This window comes from Gasterosteus aculeatus, chromosome Y (assembly GCF_964276395.1).
Source record: "Gasterosteus aculeatus chromosome Y, fGasAcu3.hap1.1, whole genome shotgun sequence".
In the NCBI taxonomy this organism is placed as follows: Eukaryota; Metazoa; Chordata; class Actinopteri; order Perciformes; family Gasterosteidae; genus Gasterosteus; species Gasterosteus aculeatus.
In genome coordinates, this window is record NC_135709.1 from 4,570,752 (window position 1) to 4,598,163 (window position 27,412).

Below are 27,412 nucleotides of genomic sequence, written 5' to 3' on the forward strand. Positions count from 1 at the left end.
TGAGTCACAAGTCTGTGCTTGTTATCTAAATATGGCTGCTTCGTGTTTCTGTGTGCTAAACTGGCAGCTGCCCTTCTCCTCAGATAATGCAGAGGAGTCTGAAAGTACAACATGGTAATGAGAGGAAGTGACATAGAGGTATGAAAGGTGATGAGGATGCTCTTGTTTTGTGCTAAATCATCCTCTGGTCTACAGAGCTCTGCAGGAAAAATAAAGTGATGTGGTGATTGACTTGTGAGAGCGGCCGACGGGTGAAGAATCACAGATAGGTGACGAAGGATGGATTACTGTTGACTTAGACGGTGGTGGTGTGTGCATTGCCAGCTGAATGGGAAAGTAAATGATAAATTGAGCAGAGGAAGTGGAAATCTTCACCTGGAGCCAAGGACTAAAGTGAAGTGTTGAAGAACAGAGGACATGAGAGAGAGAGAGAGAGAGAGAGTGAGAGAGAGAGAGAGAGAGAGAGAGAGAGAGAAAGAGAGAGAGAGAGAGAGAGAGGGCATCTACCAGCTGCAGCCAACAGGCATCCTGCACCGTATCACACAATGCGTCACATGACAAACTACATCAGAGAGGGAGGGCGGAGGGAGGCACTGCACAAAGAACACTAGCACTACCATGGACGAACACGCACATACATACACACAAACAAACGGACAAAAGAAGAAATAACACGTACTTTGGACTCTACTGGCAATAATAAAAAAAGAAACCAGAAACGAAACCTAGGATATAAAAAGAGCCAGTGGCGCCGGGTTTTACAGAAAGCATTTTCTCAATGACTGGCTTTTGAACAGCTCTACGCTTTTTCCTTTAGTCTACCAAGTAAATACTATTAACCTTACCAGGCAGCTAAAATCTATACAGTACTGTCATTTTTCATATATTTATATATATATATATATATACACTATACAAAGTTGGCAAAAATACGGAAAAGAATACATTAAATTAGATTGTACACATCACAATTGTGTGGTTTCAGTTGGAGCACTCTTTGTTGAGGAGCTTAGCCATGGCAAGCTGAGAAATGAGGCGAAGAAACAGGAGTGTTACCCCTGGCATCCCGCAACGCAAAAGAGTCACAATCAGACTCGGTAAGTAACATTTCAGTCAATGGCGTGAAATAAATGTATTGCTTATTACCTACCTGATTACAAATGTCCACATTATGGCAGGAGTTACAGGATGCTCTAACCGGATCACAAAGTCTATTTACAACCAGCGAGGAGAGAAAAACTCACATATTCTGAGGGATCTGGATTCAAGGGAAAATTGTCAGAATTGTTGTTTGCGTGTTTGTGTATGTGTATTTTCAGACTCGTGGGACTTCCTCCAAAGCAGGGGTCTGAAACTCAAATCAGGTGCGGGCCAGATGCAGCTCACTTCGACCGAACGCGGGCCAGACTATCACGGTCGACGGTCTGATTTGACTCCACGGGGAGGAGAACAGTCTTCTGCTGAAAATATAAATATTTGTTTTATGGCATAACACAGGCCCCGATTTGTGCCACATATCGCTTGGCTCGTTTCCTGAAAATGTGTAGGGGAGGTAAAAGGTTTATGGCAGTGTTGCCGGCAGCGGGCCTGGGATGTTTTGGGTACCACTCCTTCCCTTTGTTTCTCTTGCCCCGACCTCACAGCATCTCCAACAAAAATACAGCGGACATCAAAAGCCCTTATTCAAGAAGGGCAGGTATAATCAGCTTCAGCATCAACATCACCACCGTTATTCATCAATATCAGTTTTCATCATCACGAAGTGGCAAATCAAAACTTACTGTACAAAAAATGTTAATTTTTACCAAAGATATTTACATAACGTTTCCAAAAACAGAAAGATTTGCTTACCACGTTTTCATAAAGAAATATCACCTAAAACACACACATACACACTGACCAAACAGTCAAATGTGAACAGAAAGAAAAAATATATTATTACTCGTTATTGTCTTTCATTTATTAATTTTGTTATCTTTCACACAATGCTTACTTAAACCCTGATTGGGAGAAGTCACATTGGCTTTCACCAGATGCTCAAAACAATTGAAATGATGAGTTAGGGGAGGCGAAGTCTGTCTGCGCAGGGCAAGACTCACACACAAACAGACTGGGAAAAAAACAAAGGTTCAGCAGAATTAAACAGCTGCTGTCCCTCTAAAATGAGATCACTGCAACACCCCCACACTCCCTCCACACACACATACACATACACCTGAAGCTTGCAAAGACATAAGTACAGTGTAGCTTCAATTGAATATTGCACAAACTACAGCAAAGCAGGCAAATTTCAAATAAAGGGGGTCACTGACGCTCAGAAAACCAATCACAGTATAAAAAACGGACTGAGGGTACGACAAGGACAAACAATATCAAGTCTTGAAGATGCTGTAGACAGCTGGAAGCCTTCTGAGGCTGTACTCCAGTTTGGAGCTAATTGCTAATGTCAACATGTTCACTGAGGAAATGCTAACATGGTTGTGCCGTATTGTTAGAGGCAGCGCCTAAAGTTCAGGAAATTTGAAGATAACATCCTACGAATGAAGCATTAACTATCCACACCGCGCTCCGACTCGCCGGGAAACATAGTGGGAACACAAGTAGAGCGAGTGAAGCAGCTGCAACGCCGCCATGATGTATTCATGAGTTCAGGGGTGTTGGTCGGTCCTGACAGTGTTGTTGACAACAGAGAGGCCATGTTGAGAGGCGTGAGACGGATGGCCGTATAATTTAATTGGAATTTGGGAATCGCTCTCTCCTGTTTGTGCTCTAAGCTCACCATCCGTTTTAATAGTACATGAGGTTTCAGACTTCTGGTTACTTCAAGGAAAGTAAAACGTTCTGGATATACTGTGGTGAATCCTACGGCACTGTAAAACATTGTTGCAGAAGAAAAAAAACAAAAATGGAATGGAACTGCAATTAAGACTAGTTAGACGAGTTAATCCTCTCGCCCAAATGTCACTAGTGATGTAATGACTGTTCCATTTAACCTTTTAAAAATTAGAAAATGTTTTTGTCGGGATTGGCTTTTATGAAGTCTGTATCTTAAGCACTTAGTGAGTTTTAAAAGCGTGCAGCCCTCCAGGCTTGGAGGAGCAGCCACATGACTGTGCCTCATGTTGCTAAAAATAAAGCCATATCCTCCCGTTTACAGGGTCATTGATGCCTGGGCTTAGTAAACCCTGGCAGCATACCAATTTATCACTCCTTGAGCTACATATCATCTTAGTGAAAAGGAAAAGGCAGCGGTATTGTGTTGACTCATCGCCCGCACATTCAGACCACGTCTGGTTTTCAATCGCCTCATGATTATTTATTCTGTTTCGACTGATAAGCCTTTATCCCTGGTCATCATCAATTCAAGTGATCAGGGTATAATCATCATCATAAATGAAAAGCTTAAAAGCAGAGATTTAAAATGCTTTAATGCCTTCTCTATTAGTTTTTGACACAGCCAGACTTATTGGAAACCACATTAAAAGAAGTAGTGAGGCTTTGACTAAAGAAAACAACCAACATGAGAGATGGTTGAAACGACGATGCTCATTCAGAGCATGCTAAATCGCTCCACTGAAAGAAAAGTAAAATCCTGAAAAGCTGATCATGCTTCACAGGACTTTATGAATGTAAAAAATAAGACAAGTTGTTACTGTAGAGCTAAAGTACTTTCCATTAAGAAAGATGCAATGTCTGTGTGAGCAGCTCTTAATGGCTGACAGTATTCATGTTGCTGCTTTGTGACTGTTTTATTAATGTTGGAGAAAAATGGAGATGAGCTGAATGGGCCTGACAAGCAGGGCAGCCACCAGTTCACTGTGTGGCTTTCTCAAGCACTCAGGGAAGAGATAATGTCTAATCTGCTTCTACAACATCGAACAGAGGCAGATCAGACCATCATCTAATATTACACATCACACCCACGCGTCCGTGATACACAGTCGTCCAGGATCCGAAACAACACAAACATATTTTTCTTTCAGTGTTGGATTCCATGTGTCTCGCTGTTTCCAATCACGCACAATCGTTCAGAATCATGAACCCGTTCAGGACCACCCACACTCTTTGTTGAGAGCTCTGACCGTGCATGTTGTGGATCAACACATTGCGTAAAGAGCAGTGTTGTTTAGGCCTCAGCTAACATCGCAGACACCAGCGGCCGGCCCCCAGCAGTCAGGAAGCAGACACACATAGAAGACTGCAGCACAAAATGAACCAAAAGGAGGATGAGAGCCCTACATCCGTCCTCTATACGTCCTCCACTTCATCTCCAAATCCCGGAATCACAGAGCAGACGTCTCCTCTCCCCAACTGCTGCTAAGCCTTTCAAACACTCCCCCCCTTTAATTTTCCTCATTACTGTAATCATCATCAAAACTGTCATTATTGTTATTACTGTTATTACATTTTCAAAAAGTGCAGATAGAACTTCCCTTGGCCGTTCAGAAGGCGGGGCAGGTGGGCAGCTGTCCAGTTTTCAATGTTTTTAAAAATGTTTTTCTTTTTGTTGTTTTGCTACAGCACAGGACCCACAGCACGGAGACAACAAGGGTGTGTGGGGGAGGGGGTCTAGAAAAGGGTTGGATACATTTATATTATGCCAGAGGGTTAGAGAGAGAGAACATTAAGGGGGTATAAATAAAAGCATAAAGATGAATAGAGAGTTTCCATCTAGAATTCAGCTGATTACATCACAAACTGCGTATTGATTGTTGTTCACAACTTCAGCTGATCATTAAACCACTTTTGAGTCAAAGGAGGGGGGGCTGAAAAAGGGAGAGGATATAGTGTAAACTTGAGACAGATGACAAAGAGACAAATGAAGAGAGAGACTTAGAGAGATATGATACTGTATATATACTGTATGTATACTGTTCTGCCAATCTATTTACCTCTCTACATATTGTACATACTGTATAGTTTTGAAAATCTGGAATAGTCATACAATTATATGAGAATGAGGATTATTTGAGAATAGATTGTGACATCTCTGTGATTCTACGGGACCGGCACCTTAGACGGATCGAGGAGCTGCAGAGCAGTTTGGAACCTGAAGGGTCAATAAAGAAACTGAATATCGGGGCACCACAGGCAAAGTGCAGACAGGCATACAGACAGTCGGAAATAGGGGGACTATTGGCACAGTGAGATGTGAGAGGGGTCGAAGTGAAGATCTTAAAAAAAAAAAAAGTTTAAAGGTTTAATAGAGCAGATGGCTAATTGTACCCATGTTTCCCAGCCTGGCAGCAAGTCAGTCTTGTGCATAAGGACGGGAGTGGAAGGAGGAGAGGGGGGAGGAGCAGAAGACGGGGAAGGGGTCTCAGCGGAACCCGGGCGGTGCGCTCAGGCCTTCAGAGCGTGCCACTGGGCGACGTTAGTACGCGGCCGAGCGAGCATGTCTTTCCAGTGCTTTACCTCCGCTGGTCCACTCTTCCACGATAGGTAGATCTGAGAGACGGGAAGGGAAGAACAATGAACACTAAATAATCTGTAAGCATTTTAAATAGTATGTAACATTGCTGTGGTTTTTTTTTGTCATTCAGATGGGTCATAAGCGGCCTTCATTCAGACATGACAACATCTTTCTGGAATAAGCCCCGGTGTTTGGCCGATATTTAGCACGTAGGTTAGAGCACTGTAAGCGGCGAAGAACATCGGTGAGTTGGAAGTTGTAATGACATGAAGGAAGAAAAGTGGTCTCAGGTCTCAGGCTGCATCACTTATGGATTTTAAAATACAATTTGCTCTTGAAGCCTTAGTCAATGAAGCCCATTTCTGCTATGCTGTAACGCCCAGGGTTTCCGCTGGTTGCCTGGAAATGGACAGAGACAGAAGCAGAGCCCGGCTAACTGTATCCTACTGCTCTCAGTCTACATGCTTAGCTGCTATCCCTCTGCTGGCTGGAGCTTTACGTCCAGTTGCCAAACGTGAGCGTGGAATTTATCTTCTGATCTACGTCTCACTGCTAATAGATGCAATTTCTAAAAATAGGCCATGCTTTAAAATGTAAGTGCTGAGCATTCCACATGATGAACACAGAAAGTTGGCTACTTAACAAATGTTGTCTATTGGTTGTTTACAAGTTTGAATCTGAATATATTTGTTTGTTAACCTGAGTTGAAAAATATGTGCGTTTACTTAAGTTAAATATTAATGTATCAATTTTCTTCACTGTGGTGGCAATGTTCACATGGGGAATCCCTACTGTGTGTTACCTTGCCGATGACGTCGTTGCGGCTAAGCCTGTCCTTGTCCATGACAGTGATGATGATGGTGGTCTCCCTCAGCACATGGGCGGCCACTTCAAAGGGGAAGGACTCGTTGAAAATGGGGTTGAGACAGCGCTTCATTGTCATCGTCTTCTTTTTCTCTACGCGCTTGTCCTTGTGCATCAGCCACACTTTCACGTATGGATCTGCAATAAGTCCGCAGAAAACAGCGGTTTGCGTGAGAGCGAGGGAGAAGATGCTCACAGAAGGTGTATTTCAGAGTCAGGTTAGCAATTACCCTCTTAATTGTTAAAGTCAGGGAAGGCAGCAGGGAAGCAGATCCCGAGTTTGAGCTCAAGGTCAACTTATCCCATGAGCTTGGAAACATACAAATGAGGAGGTATTTATGGAAATGGCATTTCTACTACCAATTCTGGTGCATTATCATATGCTGTGACACAAGCATACACTGATCCAAATGTTTGAACACAGAGATGAAGCTTCTGACGTCAGGAGAATGGCTTCAGACGGGTGAACAAGGGTTAGAAGGGGGAAAAAGGCTAAACAAACATACCTGAGGTGCCCCCAATATCCATGGCTTTGAGATTTCGCGCTTTGATGATGTTCACTGTGATGATGTTGGCTGTGGGATTGTAGCAGAGAGACAACAGCAGGTCTCCTCGTCTCCCCTGAGGAACAAACAAAAACACATGCACATGACGATGTGTGAATTTCCCAGACTAATATCGGATTTCATCAGGGAAAATCAAACACCAGTTTAGTCTCTAGTTCCTCGTATCTTACATCTCTGCTCTAACCCCATGTGCCACAGACGGTCCAGTGACCAGGCGGACACAGCCGAGTACCTTGGCTCACATGCTGAGAGCACTGAACAAATGGCATTGCACTAATAGATCTGTAAAGTTTGACTGAAATAACTGGATTTGGCCATCCCTCCTTTCTCTTACACTGCCATCACTGCAGGGCTTGAGCTCCTTCCAGAAGGTCTTTATTTGGCCCAGTTCCACCTTGTTAAGGGGGATTGACACCTCTCCAATGGGGTCATTCCTGCTGAAGCGGTCGTAGTCCAACACCTGTAGGTATAGAGTGCGCTCTCTCACCTTCTCGTAAGGGAAGCCTAAAACAGAGACAATAAGAGGGAAGTTATGGAGGATGAAAAACTTATTCTTGACAGTAGGTCAGGAAAATCTGCCCTGTGTTAACCCGGGAGGAATTTGTCAAAGGCCAAAGTATGTTTAAAAAAACAGCAGGAACAGATGCTCCCTCTCTCTGGCTGAGGAGGATGATTACACTCACAGAGATGGATCTCATTAATTTCTCAAGAGCACTGGCTGTTTTCCTATTTTGGAACCTTTCAAACATCGTTTTGGCAATTTCACATAATGTTCTTTCTTGGTCATGACACAACCTTTGCCGTTGCCATTAACAATTAAAGAGAGAATGTTACAAAGTTAACCATGTGAGGCTGTGACAGCACACTTCTGTTCTTAATCAATACCACTCATATTTAAGAAATATAAATATAACGCAAAAGTATAATCCTGCTTAACAGCTTGTGTGGCCGTACTTTTTTACACCTTGATTTCTCTAAATGAGAGATTTGTGTAAATTGGCGAGCTTTTTATTTTGCGTACAGAAAAACGACATCATCTCATATGGATTGGTATGGATCTATATATCCATATATGGATTTACAGCCACAGGAAGCCTTCATAATGGCAACGTCTCACCACATGCAGCACCATAATTATCGTGTTCTTATATAAACACAGAAGTTTGAACTATTTTGGTTATTTCACAGTTTTTCAGTGTTCGGCTGTTACTACATTAATCTGGTGATATTTAGCTGTGAAAAGGAAATGTTGTGGTGATATATGTAAGCTTTTAAGGGGCTTGAAAGGATGGAAATGAAAAATAGTACAAACATTAACAAATTTCACAACACAGACCCTCAAACAGGAAGGTTTCGTTCCAGTGGGGGTTGAGGTTCTTCCTCTTGATCTTGGTCTCCAGCTTGTTTTTTTTGTCAGGCAGCAGGTAGATTTTGACGAAGGGATCGGAGGTGCCGGAGAAGTCCTTGGCCGGGAGCTCCTGGCCCCTGAGAAGTTTGACGGTGAGGGTTGTGTTCTGGAAGCTGTAGCCTATGCTGAACTGGATCCGGCCCAGCTTCTCACTGACGGGCCCTTCACCGTCATCATACTCCGAACCGGGGGACAGCTGCAGGGGCCACAAATGCAGTCGAATAAATACAAATTCATGCAACATTAGCAGCAGCGCTCCTTCACATGAATAGGTCAGTCCGAGGGCTACACAACTATCTCTGACACAAGCATGCACACACAGGCCGTGACACAGAGAACCTGTGATGGGGGAGATTTTAGAGAAGTCTGACATTAAAAAGATTGAGAGAGTTTGATTTCTCTTCTTAAGAGGCTCAGATTAATGATAGTGGCGCTTTAGACCACCCATTCTCCTTCTGCTTTATCACTGCTGTGCACAAAAAGACCACGATCTGATAGAAGGCAGCGGACAGAGAGTCAGAGAGAGAGTGAGATACGAGCAGAAAGAGTGGGAGAGAGAGAGGGAGAGATAGAGAGAGAGCTTTGCATTGAGGGCATGGCGAGAACTGAAACACAGCTCTGGGTTAGCATTCTACTCTTAAAGCTACGCTTCACTTCTTTTCTCCCTGTTACACCACCTTATGTGGCTCTTCTTTATTGTTTTCCCTCTCTACAGGAAGAGCATTTATTTAAATGAAGAATCTGAGGACTTCATGAGACCATGTTGTGCAAATGTGCCCATTATTATTTGTAAAAAAAACAGTCGGGTGGTTTCCTCGGAGCATTACCTGGAATTGTTGATTTCACAGCATTGGGTTACAGCTTAAATTTCAAAGTGGAAAAGACTCACTTACTCCGCTTTAGTCAATAGGCTTCAACATCCAGACAGTGAAGTCATCTGACCTCTTACACCTACTTTGTTCTTTCGCTCTGTCACTCAGTCCCTCTCCTCCTACTGACAAAGCCGGCAATCACCTTGACTACATCTTCACTAGAAACTGCTCTACCACTAACCTCTCTGTAACTCCACTTCATGTGTGTGACCACTTCTTCATCTCTTAATCTCTCCCACTCTCTGTAACTAACGACCCCATTAACTGATCCTGTACCTGTTCGTCGCAACATTCGCTCCCTCTCTCCCTCCTCCCTAGCATCCTCTCTTCTATCAGCTCTCCTTTCTACTCTTGCATCCGAACGCTGCTGCAGAGACTCTCCTCTCAACTCTTGCCTCCTCTCTAAACTCTCTCTGCCCTCTTACAACACAATAGACTGGCAAATCCCCTCTGGCTCCGTGGAACTGTCTCAACCGGTGCCATGAGAGCCACCATTCGAGCATCGGAAAGGAGATGGCGTAAATATAAACGACCTGATGACCTGCTTGAATTTCAATCTCTCCTCTCCTCTTTTTCTGCTTCTATCTCTCCTGCCAAAAGCTCTTTCTACCAATCCATAATTGAATCTTTATTTTCTAACCCCAAAAAACCCCTAGCCCTCCTCCCGCCTCCACCCTTCTTCCAGGTGACTTTGTAAACTACTTTACCAAGAAAATAGCTGACATACGCTCCTTTCTCAAACCCACCTCCTACTTCTTGCGTCCCACTGACTTTATCTGCATCGCCCTCACTTTTCTCTTCTTTTCTCTTCCCCTCTCCTAACCAAATTCTTACCCTAGTAACCCTAAACACTCGACTAGACCACGACTCTTTGCGCCGAAATGGTGGAATGAGCTCTCTGAAGACACCAGGACCGCAGAGAGCCTTCACATCTTACGCCGGAAAATAAAGACACACCTCTTCAGACTCTACCTCGACTAAAGACTAACAAATTGTAGCACTTGTAGTACTTGTAACGTCACTCATCTATAGCAAATTGTAAATTGGCTTATTTGAGGAAATTGCACTTTCTTGTTTCTTGTTCTTCTGAGTTTTTACCCTATGGTTGAATGCACTTATTGTAAGTCGCTTTGGATAAAGCGTCCGCTAAATGACATGTAATGTAATGTAATCTCTACCCTAACAACCTTCTTGATCCCCACCAGTCATGCATCAAGGCAGGCCATTCCACAGAGACTGCTCTCCTTGCTGTCTCAGAAAGACTCCAAACTGCTAGAGCCGCCTCTCGCATCCCGACAAGACAGAACTACTTGTCTTTCTGGGAAAAGATTCTCCGACCCAGGACTTGACGGTTAACTTGGGCAACTCTGTGTTAACGCCCACTTTGACTGCTAGGAACCTCGGCGTGACGCTCGACAGCCAACTCTCCCTGACTCCCAACATCACTGCAACAACACGATCCTGTAGATACACGCTCTACAACATCAGGAGAATACGTCCGCTTCTCACTCAGAAGGCAGCTCAGGTACTGATACAGGCTCTTGTCATCTCCCGCCTGGACTACTGCAACTCCCTCCTGGCAGGTCTCCCCGCTACCGCCAATCGACCTCTCCAGCTCATCCAAAATGCAGCACCTTGACTGGTCCTTTACATTCCGAAATTAGATGGATGGATGGGATCCAGCTTACATCCAGGACATGGTCAAACCCTACATCCCGACCCGACTCTCCGCTCTGCATCCGCCAAATTGCTTGTCCCTCGCACACTGAGAGCAAAACACTCAACAAGATCACGACTCTTTGATGTCCTTGCTCCTAAATGGTGGAACGACCTCTCTGATGATGTCGCAGAGAGCCTTCACATCTTCAGTCGCAAACTAAAGAAGCACCTCAGACTTCAATAAAAGACTAACACATTGTAGCACTTAAATTGTACTTATAATGCCACTTATCTATAACAAATTGTAAAGTGGCTTATTTACTGAAATTGCGCTTTTTTGTTTCTTGCTCTTCTGAGTTTGTATCCCTATGGTTGAATGCACTTATTGTAAGTCGCTTTGGATAAAAGCGTCAGCAAAATTACATGTATAAGGGTTTTAGAACTGTCAAGCAGAGCGACGGTGAAATATCATAATTCATAAAACAGTCACCTAGGATGGCTCTTCTTGCTTGATTGCCGCTTCAGGAGCTGTGATTTTTCCTCTCATATTGTGTAACTCTTATTACCATGACCTGTGGCTTTAAAACCTCTTCTAGCATGAAGGATGATTCAGCAACACGTTTTGTACCTAATCCTTACGGCTAGTTGACTTTAACATGGAATTGTTGTCTCCTGGTCAGTTTATTTATACATTCACAATACATTTGTGGTTTTGGATGGAGCTTTCTAAAATTGAAGACAACACCTAGATATTTTGGCCTCTATTGCTTTAATTCATTTTTAATCCATCCATTGTGAGTTCTCCTACATTTCAGTACGTGAATAATTCTGGAAAAATTCAACAACAAATTTTCCAAAAAGCCAGAAACAGATACTGTGATTGTCAATGTCGCTCAGTCTAATGTAGCCCTCCATGTCGTAGAGCACCGTTGTCCTCTCAAACATATTAAATACACATTAAAGAACCACTGCGTTGCACTGGATGATATTTCAAGGAATTATTATTTTTATTCTTATTCTTTTCTCTAAGGAATTTTCCCTTTTTGAGGCCTTTGTCATATTCAAAAAGTAAACGATACTGAAGGAAGTTGGCTCATGTATGGTATTTTGAGAGGCTTATCAATAGGTGACACATTGGGGATGTGTACTATCAGTCTGAAGTGAAATGATTATGTAACTATTGGTAGTTTCCCTTTATTTCCAACCTGAATTTGACCAAAAGTAGTGTCATTAAGGATACTGAAGGAATTTGGCTCATGTGTGGTATTTTGAGAGGCTTTAATTTTGGAATAGTACATCAGAATGTCCTGCTTATCCCTGGATGACATCTTGGGGATGTGTACTATGAACCTGAAGTGGAAGTATCATGTAGCTATTGTTCGTTTCCTTTTCAAATACCATCTGAAATTGATTATAAGGCTGCTGAATGAGATTTAAGAGAAGGTTTGGTGATCTATGACATTTCGCGTCGCTCCACGCGGTTAACGACAACTGACTCTTGGATGCTTTGTCCGACGGCCGCAGGAGTTCTTGGCTGCGTATCTAGCCGTCCGGCCTGTGCTCCGACGTGTGGAGGTGCGAGTACCCGTCCAACGCTGCTCGCAGCTTTAATTTACTTTGACTTATACATTTTCTACGATCTGTGGTTTTAGAAAATCCTATTTGGACTCAGCAGTTAACAATGGACTTGAGTCATGCTATCATAATATTGTATTATAATAATTTTTATGTGTGTGGTGGGAGAGCAGTTCTCACCATCACCATGTCTCCAGTGAGGGAGTTGGCCACGTCAGTTACGGAGGATTTGCCGTCAGCATCCGGGGGTTGGCCCTTGGGACTGTTGGCTGGCTTGTTGCCCCTGTAAGCAGAAACACAAGTTGACCCGGGGGGGAATTGGCGAGGACACGTGCTAAAGAGCTAACTCGTCTCCAGAATGAGAGAATGTCTGAGCACACAGAGAGCCCAACCTCCATCTGTTTGGCGCTTGAAGACCGCCTATCTGAAACGACCCATTGAGTCCAAGTTGGCTTTGGAAAGATGTCCCTTCAAAGTTAATTTTGCTCTATCTAGCTATCATGAGCAAAGCCAAATAAGATATGCCAAGAGTTCCAGAGATTGGCGGCAGATGCTAGGACTGAGGGCATTTGATGGAGTGAATCGTGTTTGATGAAACTCAAGAAAGGTACCTCCACCAAGGAAACAAACACATTTTCAGAAATGTAAAATTGATAGAAACCAATCGGTTATCTCCAAATCCCCAAGGAGATCATGATTAATCTTATTTACTCTACAGACATTAACCGGACACACATGTATAATGATATGTAGGGCAACATGACGTCACTATAAATACAATAGACATGTATAGCAACATAGAGGCCAGACGTTTAACAGGACAGATGTGGAAAAGTTTTGTAAAGTCTGTACGCCTATTTGTGTGTCTTTGTCTGTGTGTGTCAAAATCTCTCAGTTATTTAGAATATGCATCATCAACACAAAATATAAATAAAAGCACAAAAGAGAGAACAGAGATCTCCCACGGCAGAGGTGGTACTTAGGGTCAAATGTTAATAGATGTTAAGTTTAGTTCCCTCGCAGGATGATTGTTGAAAGCAGTACGTTAAAGTGGGACAAGTATTCTCGGAGGAAAATCTTCATACATCATGAAAACAAGAAGAATCACAAAGTGAAGGACTTGGAGAAATTGGACAAATAACAAAAATGAAAACAGAATAAATATTATGAGATATAGTATAGTATATATAAAGAAATATAGTAAAGAGAGAGAAGTCCTGGCCAATGTAATTTGACAAATTGGACACACATCACTCCATATATGACCTATATGAAGGCACATGGAGAGGCAACACACTGAAACGCCGTTGGGCAGTAAACAAACAGTAAACACGGAAGAAAAACAACAACAACAGACACACAGAGAAAGAGAAACGAAATGAGCAGTGAAAGAGGATGCAGAAGTTAAAGACACACACACTGGACAGAAAGGGACACAAAGCATTAATATCATGACCAGTGAGGTTACTAACTAAAGATTATGAACACCAGCAGAGAGAAAAACAGAGCTGCAAGAAAAGATAGGGAATGAAGTTAGGAAAGCGTGGAAAGATAAGAGAGGCTTAGTTTGGTCAGTCTGATAGATCAAAGAATAAGAGACAAAAATAAAGAGCGATGCATATATAATATCTCTAACAGGAGACATAGAGACGGACGTGTTAAAGGGAGAAAAAGAGCCCACAGAAGAAAAGAAAAGACAATAAATCCAATTATCACCAGGAAAAGAAGAGCAAGAACAATTGTTCTTCATGGAGAGCTCAAAATAAACAATAAATGTGATTCAGTATGAAATAGAAAAAAGTCGTAGATATACAATGTCGAAATCATTGAAAACACAAAAAGGGACAAACAGTAATAACAAAAGAAAATGCACATTCAGAGTGTCACAGAAGAGGAAATAACGTAAGAACTACCCATTAAGTTACAACTAACAGATTTTCCACCTTTAAGCAACACTCTAAAAGTGGACCTGAGACACAAGTGCCAAAGCACAAACTGGCATTGGCTACAAGTACATATAGAACATATGCAAGGAGTTGTCACTCAAAGAGTGAGGGCAATGCCTCCGACAGGCAGGAAACAAGGAGCCCACAGAAAGTCTGTCTGTCTATCTGTTTACATCCACCTGCGAGCCGACGCAACAGCTGCGCTCAGCAAACTCCATGACGTCATCAGCGCGGTAGAAACGGCTCACCCCAATGCCGTCCTTATCGCCGCTGAAGACTTCAACCAGTGTAATTTACGGACTGTATTTCCCAAATATTACCAACACAGCCACATCCCGTACAGGACTACGCAGAGTATGTGACCGGTGTTCGGAAAGCTCTTTATGCCTCAATGAGTGAATATAACAAAGCATGCATGCAAGTTTGTCTTCATCTTATAACTAGTACACCTTAATTACAACACATCATTAATGATCACTGTTCTTCACACTTCATAAGATAACATAACACATCATAAGATCTAAGACAGTTCGTGTGGTCCAATTCTCAAGACATTTGCCTCAGTCGGCTGCCTTACATTAAGTTGCTCATTTACCACCTGACAGGAGAAAAAACTCCCAAAAAAAACTCTTTGGGGATAAAATTGGGAGAAATCCATAAAGGACGGCAATTAGCATCCGTCCCCAGGTTTTAACATCACATTGTGACAGAATGTTAATGTGTACAGTGTTTATATGATTTAAATGACTATACATTGTGTTTGATTCAAATTGCATTCACTTCATCTAACATGTTAATGTAATAACTAATATCTAATAACACACAAACTACAATTCTAACACTAAACATCATTACACGTATTATAACTTCCACCACTAGGGGTGCACTTCTGGCTTAAATCCCTAACACCGGGTACATCTACACTTGTGTAGACAACATTGTGCCCACCATACAGGTCAGGAAGTTCCCCAACCAGAAGCCCTGGATTAACAGTCAGGTACATCAGATGATGCGTGCTCGCTCTGCTGCATTCAGATCAGGCATTGAGACTGAGTACAAAGCTGCTAAGTACCGACTGAGAAAAGCCGTCACAGTGACAAAGAGGCAGTACAGAGAGAAGCTGGATGGCTTCTACTCCACTGCTGACCCCAGGCAGATGTGGCAAAGCCTACAGCACATCACCGACTACAGGACCACCACCAGCTCTATCAGCGCCACAAACAGCAAATGAGCTGACAGATGTTCTTCAACCTTTCCCTCAGCATGAGCACCGTCCCCACCTGCTTCAAGACCACAACCATCATTCCCCTGCCCCAAAAGAGCCCACCCACCTGCCTGAATGACTACAGGCTAGCAGCACTCACTCCAATCATAATGAAGTGCTTTGAGAGAGTGATACTGTCCCACATTCAGAGCAGCATACCGGACACCCTGAATCCCCAGCAGTTCGCCTACAGGCGCAACAGGTCCACCTCAGACGCCACAGCTGCTGCCCTCCACTACTCCCTCTCTCACCTAGAAAACAAGGACTCCTACATTAGGATGCTCTTTGTCGACTACAGCTCCGCTTTCAACACGGTCTTCCCCCACAAACTCATCCATAAACTCTCCACACTCGGTCTGCACCCCACCGTCTGTGACTGGCTGTTTGACTTTCTGACTGGCAGGCCTCAGTCTGTCAGGATTGGAAACAGGACTTGAGGAAGGAGAGGAGACCTCATCAACCACTTTTCATCCAGTTTAGGGATGTCTCCCAAAATCCTCAGCAACTTCTACAGCTGCATCATCGAGAGCATATTGACCAGCTGCATCACCGTGTGGTTCGGCAGCACATCCACAATGGACCGCAAACCCCTGCAGAGAGTGGTGAGGACAGCAGAAAAGATCATCAAGACCCCGCTGCCCTCTCTGCAGAGCATCTACCACCGCAGGGTTCACAGGAGAACTGCCTCCATTCTCAAAGACCCCACCCACCCCCAACATGGACCGTTCAAGCTTCTACCCTCAGGCAGGAGGTACAGAAGTGCCAAATGCAGGACCACCAGACTAAAAAACTCTTTTTACCCCACTGCCATTAGAGCCATCAACAGCTGAGAGGACTCTATAACCTAACTCACAGGTCTGCACTTTAGCTTGTTAGGATTCATTTACTGTTACTGTACTGTTAATTTATATTGCACTCATTTCATTTCATTTCATTTAAGTTTTTTCTTTTACAACCTGCTCAGTTTTGCACTATTCCTCTTTACCTCATTTCTGCCTTATCCGTACCTTATTTTTATTTTTTATTTCATGTACATTTAGATAGATAGATAGATACTTTATTGATCCCTCAAGAGGGAAATTTTGGTATCACAGCAGCATGTACAGGGAAGAAAATAGAATAAAAAGATACACATTATATACAATATAATAAGATAGAAATATTAAATTATTAAATTAAATAAAATAAACTAAAACTAAAACTGAAACAAAAGAATAACCTTCCAAAAGAGACAACAATAATAATTTGTAAAAGGAGAAGAGGAAGAGCAGCAACATCACAGCAGTACAGGGTTATTATTGTCATTATTTAGCCAGGGATGATTTATTGTAAAGTGTTATTGCACTGGGCAGGAATGATCTCCTGTATCGGTCCTTGTGACAGCGGAGCTGAAGGAGTCTGTTGGAGAACGTGCTCCGCTGTCCCTGTAGCAGGTGGTGGAGGGGGTGGTCAGGATTATGCAATATGGATAACAGTTTCTTCAGTGACCTCCCCTCCAAGCTGTCCTGTTTGCAGCCAATGATGGAGCCGGCCTTCTTAACAAGTTTGTTAAGTCTGTTGGTGTCATTTATGTAAATATTGGTCGGCTTTCCGGAAAGGCAAGCACAAGAATTTCAATACACAGGGCGTGTGTAAATGACAATAAAATCGTTGAATCTTGAATCTTGGCGAGCAAACACTGAGACAATGTTTTTTTTTTGTTGGAACTTTCTGAACTGTAAATCTGGAAGAGAACGGATGTTGAATGTAATAATGTGTACATTTTTGCTGAAGATAAGGACAGAACCGGGGGAAATATATTCGAACAAATAGACAAACAGAAAAAGCAAGCAAACGGAACGAGCAAAACGGACAATCACTTCAGCCAGCAAAGGATCCCGAGCGAGACGGGGGGGTGGGCAGGGTCTTTGGGTTTGAAGTAAAGCAAGACACCTCCCTCCTCCTCCATCCTGCAACTAAGAATGGGGAAGTGAACGTCTTCAATTATTCATTCTCTTCATGCTTCATTCAGGGTGTTCAGTGCATTGTCAGGTAAAGCTGGCGCATCGAGGGAAATGGCCTTTCTACCAGCCCTGCTCTACAACGCCTGAGGTGGACCTCCTCAGCAGATTTGCTGCAAAATAATAAACTTCCTCCGGAGCAAACGGTACATCATCAATGGAATAAAGATTGGTTTCAGTTTATTTCATTTCCACAAAAGCAATAGTAATAGGGGCAGATGGTAAAACTACAACTGTTCATCTTGGTACCAATACTGCAGTTGTCTACAGTATTCAGAGGGAGGCAGAGTGGATTCGAGTTTATATCAGATTCTCCCACAGCTAAGGCATAGAAATTGGGCTGTTGGCATAGCAACGGCACTAAAAAGAGCGACCATAAATTTGAGGGGTTTGGGGTGTACGTGACAAGAGGTTGTTGGGAGTGGACGGCGGCGAAGGGTGTGTTTAAAGGGGTGCAGCAAACAGGCAAACACGGGGAGAACATAGAAGATTGGGTATTGGATATATGACAGGTACAGGTGAGAACCTCGCAGACGAACACATGAACAGACATATGGAGGCAGGCGGGGCAACTTTGGGTTTGACCATCCTGTGATACTATCCTGTGTTGTTACTTGACCGAGGGCCACTAGCTCGAAGAGAGAGGGAGGGGGGAAAAGACTCCACTTCTAGGCTGGAGAGAGACGCGAGAAAGAAAGCCCAACCCAGCCCTCTTTTCTTTCTTTTTTTCCCCAACCATCTGCAAACATGTCACAGTCAAACGAACACGCTCGCCTGAGACCATGGAGTGTTGTATTTTTCAAAGCCCATGTGCTCAATTTCACAGACGCCCCCACAAGATCTATCGCTGTTTAGAGGCCAAAGCATACTTTCCATGATCATACAGTCAGAACCACAGCAGTGAAGCATGGCGCTGCTTACATAACTCATCAGGAAACACATGTGCATCCACACGTGCATCCACTCAGGAGTCATTCCTGTTGCCTCACCTCTCAGGCTGAAACCGAAGATTGTGCTGCGATATATAAATATGGATGTGTTCACTGTTACCTAATTACTTCCTGCATGTTTGAACTGGAATTGAGTCTAAAACAGCATCATTTCCTGAAATCCCCCTCCAGGAAGAAGGGACACGGGAAGCGTTAGATGCTCACCTTCTGTGTCTTCGCTTCTTTAAAATGGAAATTTAAAACCACGAGACAATTCAGCGGCTGCCAAAAGTTGATCTGCTTCAGCACGTATTTTTCTTTTATTAGAGGCTGTATTTTAAAAGGTCCTAGTCATAACTCTAGTCAGTGGCTGGCGATTTGCCCTTTTGACTTTCATTATTCGGAATTTCAGCAACATGAATGTTTTTTCAAAGTCTCAAGTGTCTACTAGATGTTTTGAATCCTAATTAGATTCAAAGATTGCCTCTGAGTTGGAGGCGGCTGCAAGTATGCCCCCTGTTCTGAGGCAGGAAACAAAAGTCCAAGGTTAAAATAGTCATCCCTCTGATCTCTCATCTGATCTGTATGTATGACATTTGCATCTGTACCAGCCCTGCATAACGCATGGTCTCCTCGGGACGATGGATTTGAACGATGAAAAAATATTCCCTCATCGTCGTTGGATGGATGGATGTGTGACTGCACTAACCGAATCTTAGTGACTTCTTTTCTTTAGCCTTGGTGCTGTTAGGGATTTAAGCCAGAAGTGCACCCCTAGTCAGGAAATTATAGTACGTGTAATAATGTTTAGTGTTAGAATTATAGTTTGTGTGATGTTAGATATTAGTTATTACATTAACATGTTAGATGAAGTGAATGCAATTTCAATCAAACACAATTCATAGTCATTTAAATCATATAAACACTGTACACATTAACATTCTGTCACAATGTGATGTTAAAACCTGGGGACGGATGCCAATTGCCGTTCTTTATGGATTTCTCCCAATTTTATCCCCAAAAAGGGTTTTTTGGGAGTTTTTTCTCCTGTCAGGTAATAAAATGAACAACTTATTTCAAGGCAGCCGACTGAGGCAAATGTCTTGAGAATTGAACCACATGAACTGTTTTAGATCTTATGATGAAGTGTGATGAACGGTGATCATTAGTGATGGGTTGTTGTAATTAAAGTGTACTAGTTATAAGATGAAAACTTAAACGATGTATGCTTTGTTGGGTTCACTCATTGGGGCATAAAGCCACAGTATCTACATTGAGTGCATTGGAATTTGAGGGACAGCTAGGACAGAGAGGTTTCAGGTTACAGCTGCAGCTTCACACCTCGACGTGAAGGGGACAATGGAGGAGGTGACCCTTTGGAGAAGAGGCCAATGACATTCAAATGCACCAAAGAAGACACACCTCAAGAGGTTTCAAAGGACCATGGCGGGGAAAAGACTGTTAGAACTTCTCCTGCAGCCGCGTTGATAAGTCACTTCAGACTTGCTCAGAGGATTCTCTATTTCGCGAAATATTCCACTGTTCGCTTAGAATTTCACTTTGTAATTGTAATCCCTATTACGTTGTTCAGTTATTAAATAACTTTTGATTTTTGAATTTAAACGAATTGACTCATTCGTGTCCTCGTTTCCGGCCGGGACGAGAACAAAGGATTGAGTCCTCCCTCGAGAGCTTCCGAAACCTTAACAGTGCTCTCTACCAACCCCTGCTTTTTGCACGTGACTGAATGCATCTGATTATTCCCCCGGTGCTGTTTGTATGAGCGCGGTGGCCACAGGGAGTTGAAGCCTCAGGGACGCAGAGCCCCCGAAGACTTGGCTGATTAGCCAGGCTTCTATAGCCCTTGTCACAGGAGGAGTAGGCTAGCAGAGCATGGCTTAATCGATTTACATGTTTATCTACAAAAACATTATAATATCTGCAAGCATTGTAACTGCATGGCCCGAAATTACTACCGTAATAATATGTTCCTTGTACAAGTGTGGGACCTCAGAATGACCTACTCTTATGTTAGCCTACAGACGTCCTCCAACACAAAAAAAGACAAAACTCCTCCTCAGACTAATGCAATCATGACGTTACATAAACATGCATTTGTATTAAATTAGGTTAAAGGTAATAACCACCATTAACCACACTTGCCTTTCACATCAATGTAAGGAATCTACTTAAATCATGAAGTAGAAAAGCAACATTAAAACAGCCCACTCTGCATTTAACCGCCGCTAAAAGTGCATCCCTGAGTGCAGCACATCTTTATGATGGAGAGCATGCATCTATATTTATCCAAGATCCAATCTAAAGCAGGAAAAAAGACACTGGCTTCTACAAAAATTCTGTAACGTGAATGGATGAATAATTGAAATACCTCAAGAAGAGGATTGAATGTTAATGTCACGTGAGGATGTAGCCCGCCTCCCCTGTCCTAAACCTCCATCCTCATTGGGCCATTCTGTAGCGGCTCAGAAGGAGATCTACATGTATGGTTTCCAGGCATTGCGGGTTCCCTTTATATCAAGACTGGAGAAGAACCTACAGCCCACACTAGGTCCGCTGAATTGCAAAAGCATTTATTTAGTCATTAGTCATTACTGACGCTTAATTAAGCTCCCCAGGATCCACACACTATGGATGCCTATAAACATATCAGCATGCGTGGAAACAGAATCTGAGCAACACACCATCCCTGAAGATTCCTTCTGCTCTTTCTGTGCAACCTTCACTGCCTCTCTCCCCACTGAAACCGTGTCACCTTACTCTCAAAGTCTCGATCAGCGCCAACATTTCTGGTGGAGTTCAAGCTGTCAGACAGCTTCTGCATCACTCAATAAAATTGCTATGCAGAACACTTATCCAGCGATCACACACAAGATCAGCGCAGGTACATAATGAATATTGTGCACTTCAGTGCCTTCACGTGAGCAGTGGCGACTTTGGCTATGCAACAATGAAGCGTTAACAAACGACTGAAGGGTAAACGAAACGCCCTTCTTTTGTTATTTGTGTCTTCAGTAATTTACATACATGATGTTTTCGTTAACAAGATTATTTTGCTGACTGTAGTGAGCAGAGAAGGAGCACTTATTTTTACTTACTTACTTACTAATGATAGAACCTCAGAAAACTCTTCAAACTTCATCTCAATTTATAGATAATGTGAAAATCATTAATTATCATAGTATAATAGAAGTAATAATTTTTAAGAAATATCACTGATGCATCAGTTTGTTGGCAGCATTATACTGTTGTAGCCGCTCAAGGAACAGATTTAATTACTTTAATTAGGTTGATAACCACCTATCACCTAAACATTCAAAAACATGTAACTAGGCATTATATTTTATATACGAAGCCATACCTTTTACATTACATTACTTTATTTAGCTGACGCTTTTATCTAAAGCGACTTACAATAAGTGTATTCAACCATAGGGATACAAACTCAGAAGAGCAAGGAACGAGAAAGTGCAATTTCCTCAAAAAAGCCAATTTACAATTTGCTATAGATAAGTGGCGTTACAAGTACAAGTACATGGGTTTAAGTGCTACAATTTGTTGGTCTTTTAGTCGAGTTAGAGTCTGAAGAGGTGTGTCTTTAGTTTGCGGCGGAAGATGTGAACGGATGCTAGTTGACGTCCTTTATGGATTTCTCCCAATTTTATCCCCAAGGAGGATTTTTTGGGAGTTTTTTCTCCTGTCAGTTAGTAGATGAGCAACTGAATGTAAGACAGCCGATTGAGGCAAATGTCTTGAGAATTGGACCACATGAACTGTATTAGATCTTATGATGAAGTGTGATCATTTATGATGTGTTGTTATTAAGGTGTACTAGTTATAAGATGAAGACTCAAACTATGCATGCTTTGTTATATTCACTCATTGCGGCATAAAGCCAACTGTATGTAGATTGAATGTATTGGAATGTGAAGGACAGATAGGACAGAGAGGTTTCAGGTTACAGCAGCAGCTTCACACCTCGACGTGAAGCGGACAATTCAGAAGGAGACACGTTTGAAGGAGAAGCCAATAACATTCAAATGCACCCAAGAAGACACACCTCAAGAGTTTTCAAATGACCCAAGCGGGGAAAGGACTGTTAGAATTTTCCTGCAGCCGCTTTGATAAGTCGCTTTAGACTTGCTCAGAGAATTCTCTATTTAGCGAAATATTTTACTGTTCGTTTTGTGTTTCACTTTGTAATTGTATTCCTTATAATGTTGTTTATATATTAAATACTTTTTGGATTTTTGAATTTAAGCAAGCTGACTCTTGATTCTTCGTTTCTGGTGGGGAGGAGAACAAAGGAGTGAGGCCTCCCTCGAGGGCTTTCCGAACCCTTAACAACAGCAAAGAGTTGTGATCTAGTCGAGTGTTTTAATCTCAGTGAGGGAGGGACAAGAAGTTTGAGCGGAGAGTGCGGGTCGGGATGCAGGGTTTGACCATGTCCTGGGTGTAGGGTTAAAGACCAGTCGAGCTGCTGCATTCTGGATGAGCTGCAGAGGTCGATTGGCGGTAGCGGGGAGACCTGCCAGGAGGGAGTTGCTGTAGTCCAGGCGGGAGATGACAAGAGTCTGAATCAGTACCTGCGCTGCCTTTTAAGTGAGAAGAGGACGTATTCCCTTGATGTTGTAGAGCGTGTATCTACAGGATTGTGTTGTCACAGTAATGTTGGGATTCAGGGAGAGTTGGCTGTCGAGCGTCACACTGAGGTTCCTAGCAGTCAAAGTGGGCGTTAACACGGAGTTGCCAAAGTTAACCGTCAAGTCCTGGGTCGGAGAATCTTTTCCCGGAAAGACAAGTAGTTCAGTCTTGTCGGGATTGATTTTCAGATGGTGGGCGAACATCCACTGAGAGATGTCAGTCAGACAGGCAGAGATCCGTGCCGCCACCTGGGTGTCTGAGGGAGGGAAGGAGAGAATTAGTAGGTGTCATCGGCATAGCTGTGGTAGGAGAAGCCATGCGAGCGAATGACAGCACTAAGAGAGTTGGTGTAGAGGGAGAAGAGGACGGGACCCAGGACAGAACCCTGAGGAACTCCAGTAGTAAGAGGACATGGTTCCAACACAGATCCTCACCAGGTTACCCGGTAGGTGCGGCCGTCGAGGTAGGACGAGAGAAGGGAGAGAGCAGAGCCTGAGACACCAAGTTCCTGAAGGGAGGAAATAAGGATCTGGTGGTTGACGGTGTCCACTCTTGCCTCCTTCAGAGAATTGGGAAAACAGCCAGATAACAGAGCATTGTTGATGAGACAGTTGAGGAAAGGAAGAAGGTGGGTAGCGATAGATTGTAGAAGATGTGATGGACTCGGGTCAAGAGGGCAGGTGGTCGGACGGGCAGAGGTTACTAGGGTAAGAATTTGTTTAGGGGACAGAGGGGTGAAAGAGGAAAGCGAGGGCGATAGAGGTGAAGTCAGTGGGACGCAAGTAGCAGGAGGTGGGTTTGAGAAAGAGCAGCGTATGTCAGCTATTATCTTGGTAAAGTAGTTGACAAAGTCTCCCGGAAGAAGAGGGGATGGGGGGCAGAGAGGAAGACTAGGGGTTCGAGGAGGTTGGAGAAGATAGAAAAGAGTTTTTTTGGGTTAGAAAATGAAGATTCAATTCAGGATTGGTAGAAAAAGCTTTTGGCAGCAGAGATAGAAGCAGATAAAGAGAGAAGAGATTGAAACGGTAGCAGCTTTTTGATATTTACGCCACCTCCTTTCCGATGCTCGCATGGCGGCTCTCATGGCACCGGTTGAGACAGCCACGGAGCCGGAAGGGATTTGCCAGTCCGTCGTGTCGTAAGAGGGCAGAGAGAGTCTAGAGAGGAGGAAAGAGTTGAGAGGAGAGTCTCTGCAGCAGCCTTCGGATGCAAGAGTAAGAAGGAGTCAGTTGAAGGGAGAGCTGATAGAACAGAGGAGGCCAGAGAGGAGGGAGAGAGGGAGCGAATGTTGCAACCAACAGGTACAGAATCAGTTAATGGGGTCATTAGTTACAGAGAGTGGGAGAGATTAAGACATGAAGAAGTGGTCACACACATGAAGTGGAGTTACAGAGAGGTTAGTGGTAGAGCAGTTTCTAGTGAAGATGTAGTCAAGGTGATTGCCGTCTGTGAGTAGGAGGAGAGGGACTGAGTTACAGAGCGAAAGAAGAAAGTAGGTATAAGAGGTCAGATGACTCCTCTGTCTGGATTTGAAGTCACCCAGGAGGATGAGCGGAGGGCCATTTTCAGGGAAATTGGACAGGAGAATGTCCAGTTCTTCCAAGAAATGACCCGAGGAGCCTGGCGGACGGTAAAGGACAACGATATTTCATTGTACCGGGTGAGCAACTGTTACAGCATGGAATTTAAAAGACAGTGGGGTGGATGATGGAAGAGGGTAGAGAGAAAAGCTCCATTTGGGTGAAATGAGTAGACCTGTGCCACTACCACTACCAGTAGGCCTGGGTGTGTGGCTGAAGGAGAAGGCGGAGGAGAGAGCGGGTGGGGTGGATGTGTTCTCAGGTGTGATCCAGGTCTCGGTGAGAGCGAGGAAGTCAAGCGACTGCTGGACAGCAAAGCTGGAGATGAAGTCTGCCTTGCGAGTAGCTGACTGGCAGTTTCAGAGGCCTCCTGTGACGAGGTGCTGGACATGTGTGGAGCGGGTGGGATAGGTGAGAGAGAAGAGGTTGCGATAGAGAGCAGATCTAGCCTGAGGCCTGTAGTATCTGCGAGAAGAGATTTGAACAGGTACAGGGGGGGTCAAACACATTATTAAAAATAGCAGAAGAAGGCGCAACATTCAGCCGCCCCGAAGACTCCACGAAAGACTCCATTGTCTTTGTCCTGCTCATCGTCATGCTGTGAGGCTATGCAAACGCTGAAGCTAACGCTTCACTCACCCTCTAGTTAAATACTCCCTCGTTAGGGGAAGTCGCCTACGGCTGCGCTGACAAGGCAAAACAGACCTAGATCGGGTCAAACCTACCAAAGTTAGGAGGGCATGCTAGCAGTTAACTTAATAGCAGAGTCTCTAACAACAATTGGAACTAAAAAACGGAAAGAGCTAGAGCAAACCACCAATCAAGTGAACTTTAAACACTAGAATCAGCAACAAATTGGGAAGACTTAAAGAAAGAAGAAGGTTTAAACAAAAAGAAGGTTTAAAGAAAAGATACTTAGAGTAGATTTCAGGTCGCCTGGATGTCTGATCGCCTTGTAGTAGAGATGCACGGTGACTAGTTCAGGTCCGGTAAGGGGAATTTAACCTATAATCGGCTGCGCTGACCACTCCACCGTCGAAAAGGAGACAAAAGGTCGATTGGCCTCAGCAGAAACTTAATTTCAAATCAATGTCTACATCATGCATTAACTAAAGCTGTTAAATATTTCCAGCCCTTGTTGTTTTTAAACCAATGTAGGCCACCGTATATCGGTTGTGCAGAGCAGCTCTTTGATATTCAGTGGAGAGATTTCCCTTTTATGTTGCATTGATAATGATGACGTTTGAGAGCCACATGAACAATTCACAGTAACTTCAGAGGTTGACATAAGTAGGTCAGATGATCTATTTAGATGAATCGAGTGATGTAAGTATTGCAATGACAGATGAGCACATGCGTTTGATGGGAATGCAAACACCTTATGATACAAGGGCTGTGAAACGAATGGAAGCGCAACTTTGTCAGCCCCGTTTAAAATGAGCAATATGCCACTAGCACGATTGATTAAATCGTGGTCAGACATCAGTGAAGTCAGAACTAACACCACAGGGAATGATACACTGCCAGTGTGGCAGTATGCAGTGATTGGTCCTAATAAGTTTCAGCTGGGTCTGGATCACAGCCAATCGCTGCATGACAATGTGGCATAAAAGAAGCCTCAGAGCACCTGCCGAATTCTGCCTTTCATGCTCGGTGTATGTCACCGTTTTCAAAATAATATATCCAATAGCATGGCGGTTGTATTGTTACTGTAAGTAGGGGTTATTGGTTAATGGTGAATGAATACCTATGTTGCCATTTCCCTTCAAGTACAAGCATTTTAAGAATATTAGTATGATCAAGACTAAGACCTCCCGCCACACGAACAGTTTCTTCCCATCGGCAGTCAAGCCCATCAACAGAGCCGGTTCCCCACTGACTGACTATGACATTCCACCGGCCAATCTCCTTCATACTGCACATGTCACTTTAACTGTAATTTTTCACTCGTCACTTTGTCGTCACTCGTCACTTTGTCACTTGTTCAATAGTGCACTTTATGTTTAATATTTTTGAACTTTTTAAATATTTTAAATTTTTAACTTTAACTTTATTCTCTTATTTTATACTAACCCATAGCCTTATTCTACTAACCCATTGCATTAGCATTTCATTTTATTTTATTTTATAACTTGTGCACTGCTGTCTTGTTGTCTATTGTTACACTGTCTACACTGTCACGCACCAACCGCCAAGACAAATTCCTTGTATGTTTCACATATTTTGGAAATAAATGTTTCCTGATTCCTGATTATAAAAGACAGTAGTAATATCCTTCCCTGGATTTCAGATGCAAACTGAAAATAGACAGAAGAAAGAAGAGGCACACAACACAAAGGTAAAAGCAGATTAGTTATTACTCAAAGATACATTGTTAATAATCACAACTATAACGATTTGAGTTTAAGACATACAAAGCATTACCTTAAAGTAAACCAATGCTCAAAATGAAGCTGTAGTAAGCTGTGCTGTAACATAGATGAGTCTAAACAGGAGACACCACAAAGGCTCCACACATGAAAAGAAGGGTTGAAGGAACTCACAGGAAGGACTTGACGTCCAGACCACGACTTTGCATCTGGTTCATCATGTAATCCTAGCTGCCGGGATTGGCAAGAAAGCGCCGTGCTCCACATCCTCCCCTGTGGCGGGAGGCCCCTGCTCCTGACGGGAC

At 43.3% G+C, this 27,412-nt stretch overlaps 1 protein-coding gene across 1 annotated transcript in view; it reads right to left on the reverse strand.

Annotated features, from left to right (window-relative positions):
- Nucleotides 1-4,833: 4,833 nt before the first annotated feature.
- The window catches only part of LOC120812625 (synaptotagmin-7-like), a 56,536-nt gene continuing 33,957 nt past the window's right edge, over nt 4,834-27,412 (reverse strand). Inside the window, exons 4-9 of the mRNA XM_040168759.2 lie at nt 12,538-12,640; nt 8,180-8,447; nt 7,178-7,347; nt 6,784-6,898; nt 6,216-6,415; nt 4,834-5,448 (exon numbers count right to left, since the gene is read on the reverse strand). Coding sequence (XP_040024693.1) covers nt 5,344-5,448; nt 6,216-6,415; nt 6,784-6,898; nt 7,178-7,347; nt 8,180-8,447; nt 12,538-12,640 — 961 coding nt within the window. The 3' untranslated portion in view covers nt 4,834-5,343. The remainder of the gene's footprint in view (nt 5,449-6,215; nt 6,416-6,783; nt 6,899-7,177; nt 7,348-8,179; nt 8,448-12,537; nt 12,641-27,412) is intronic.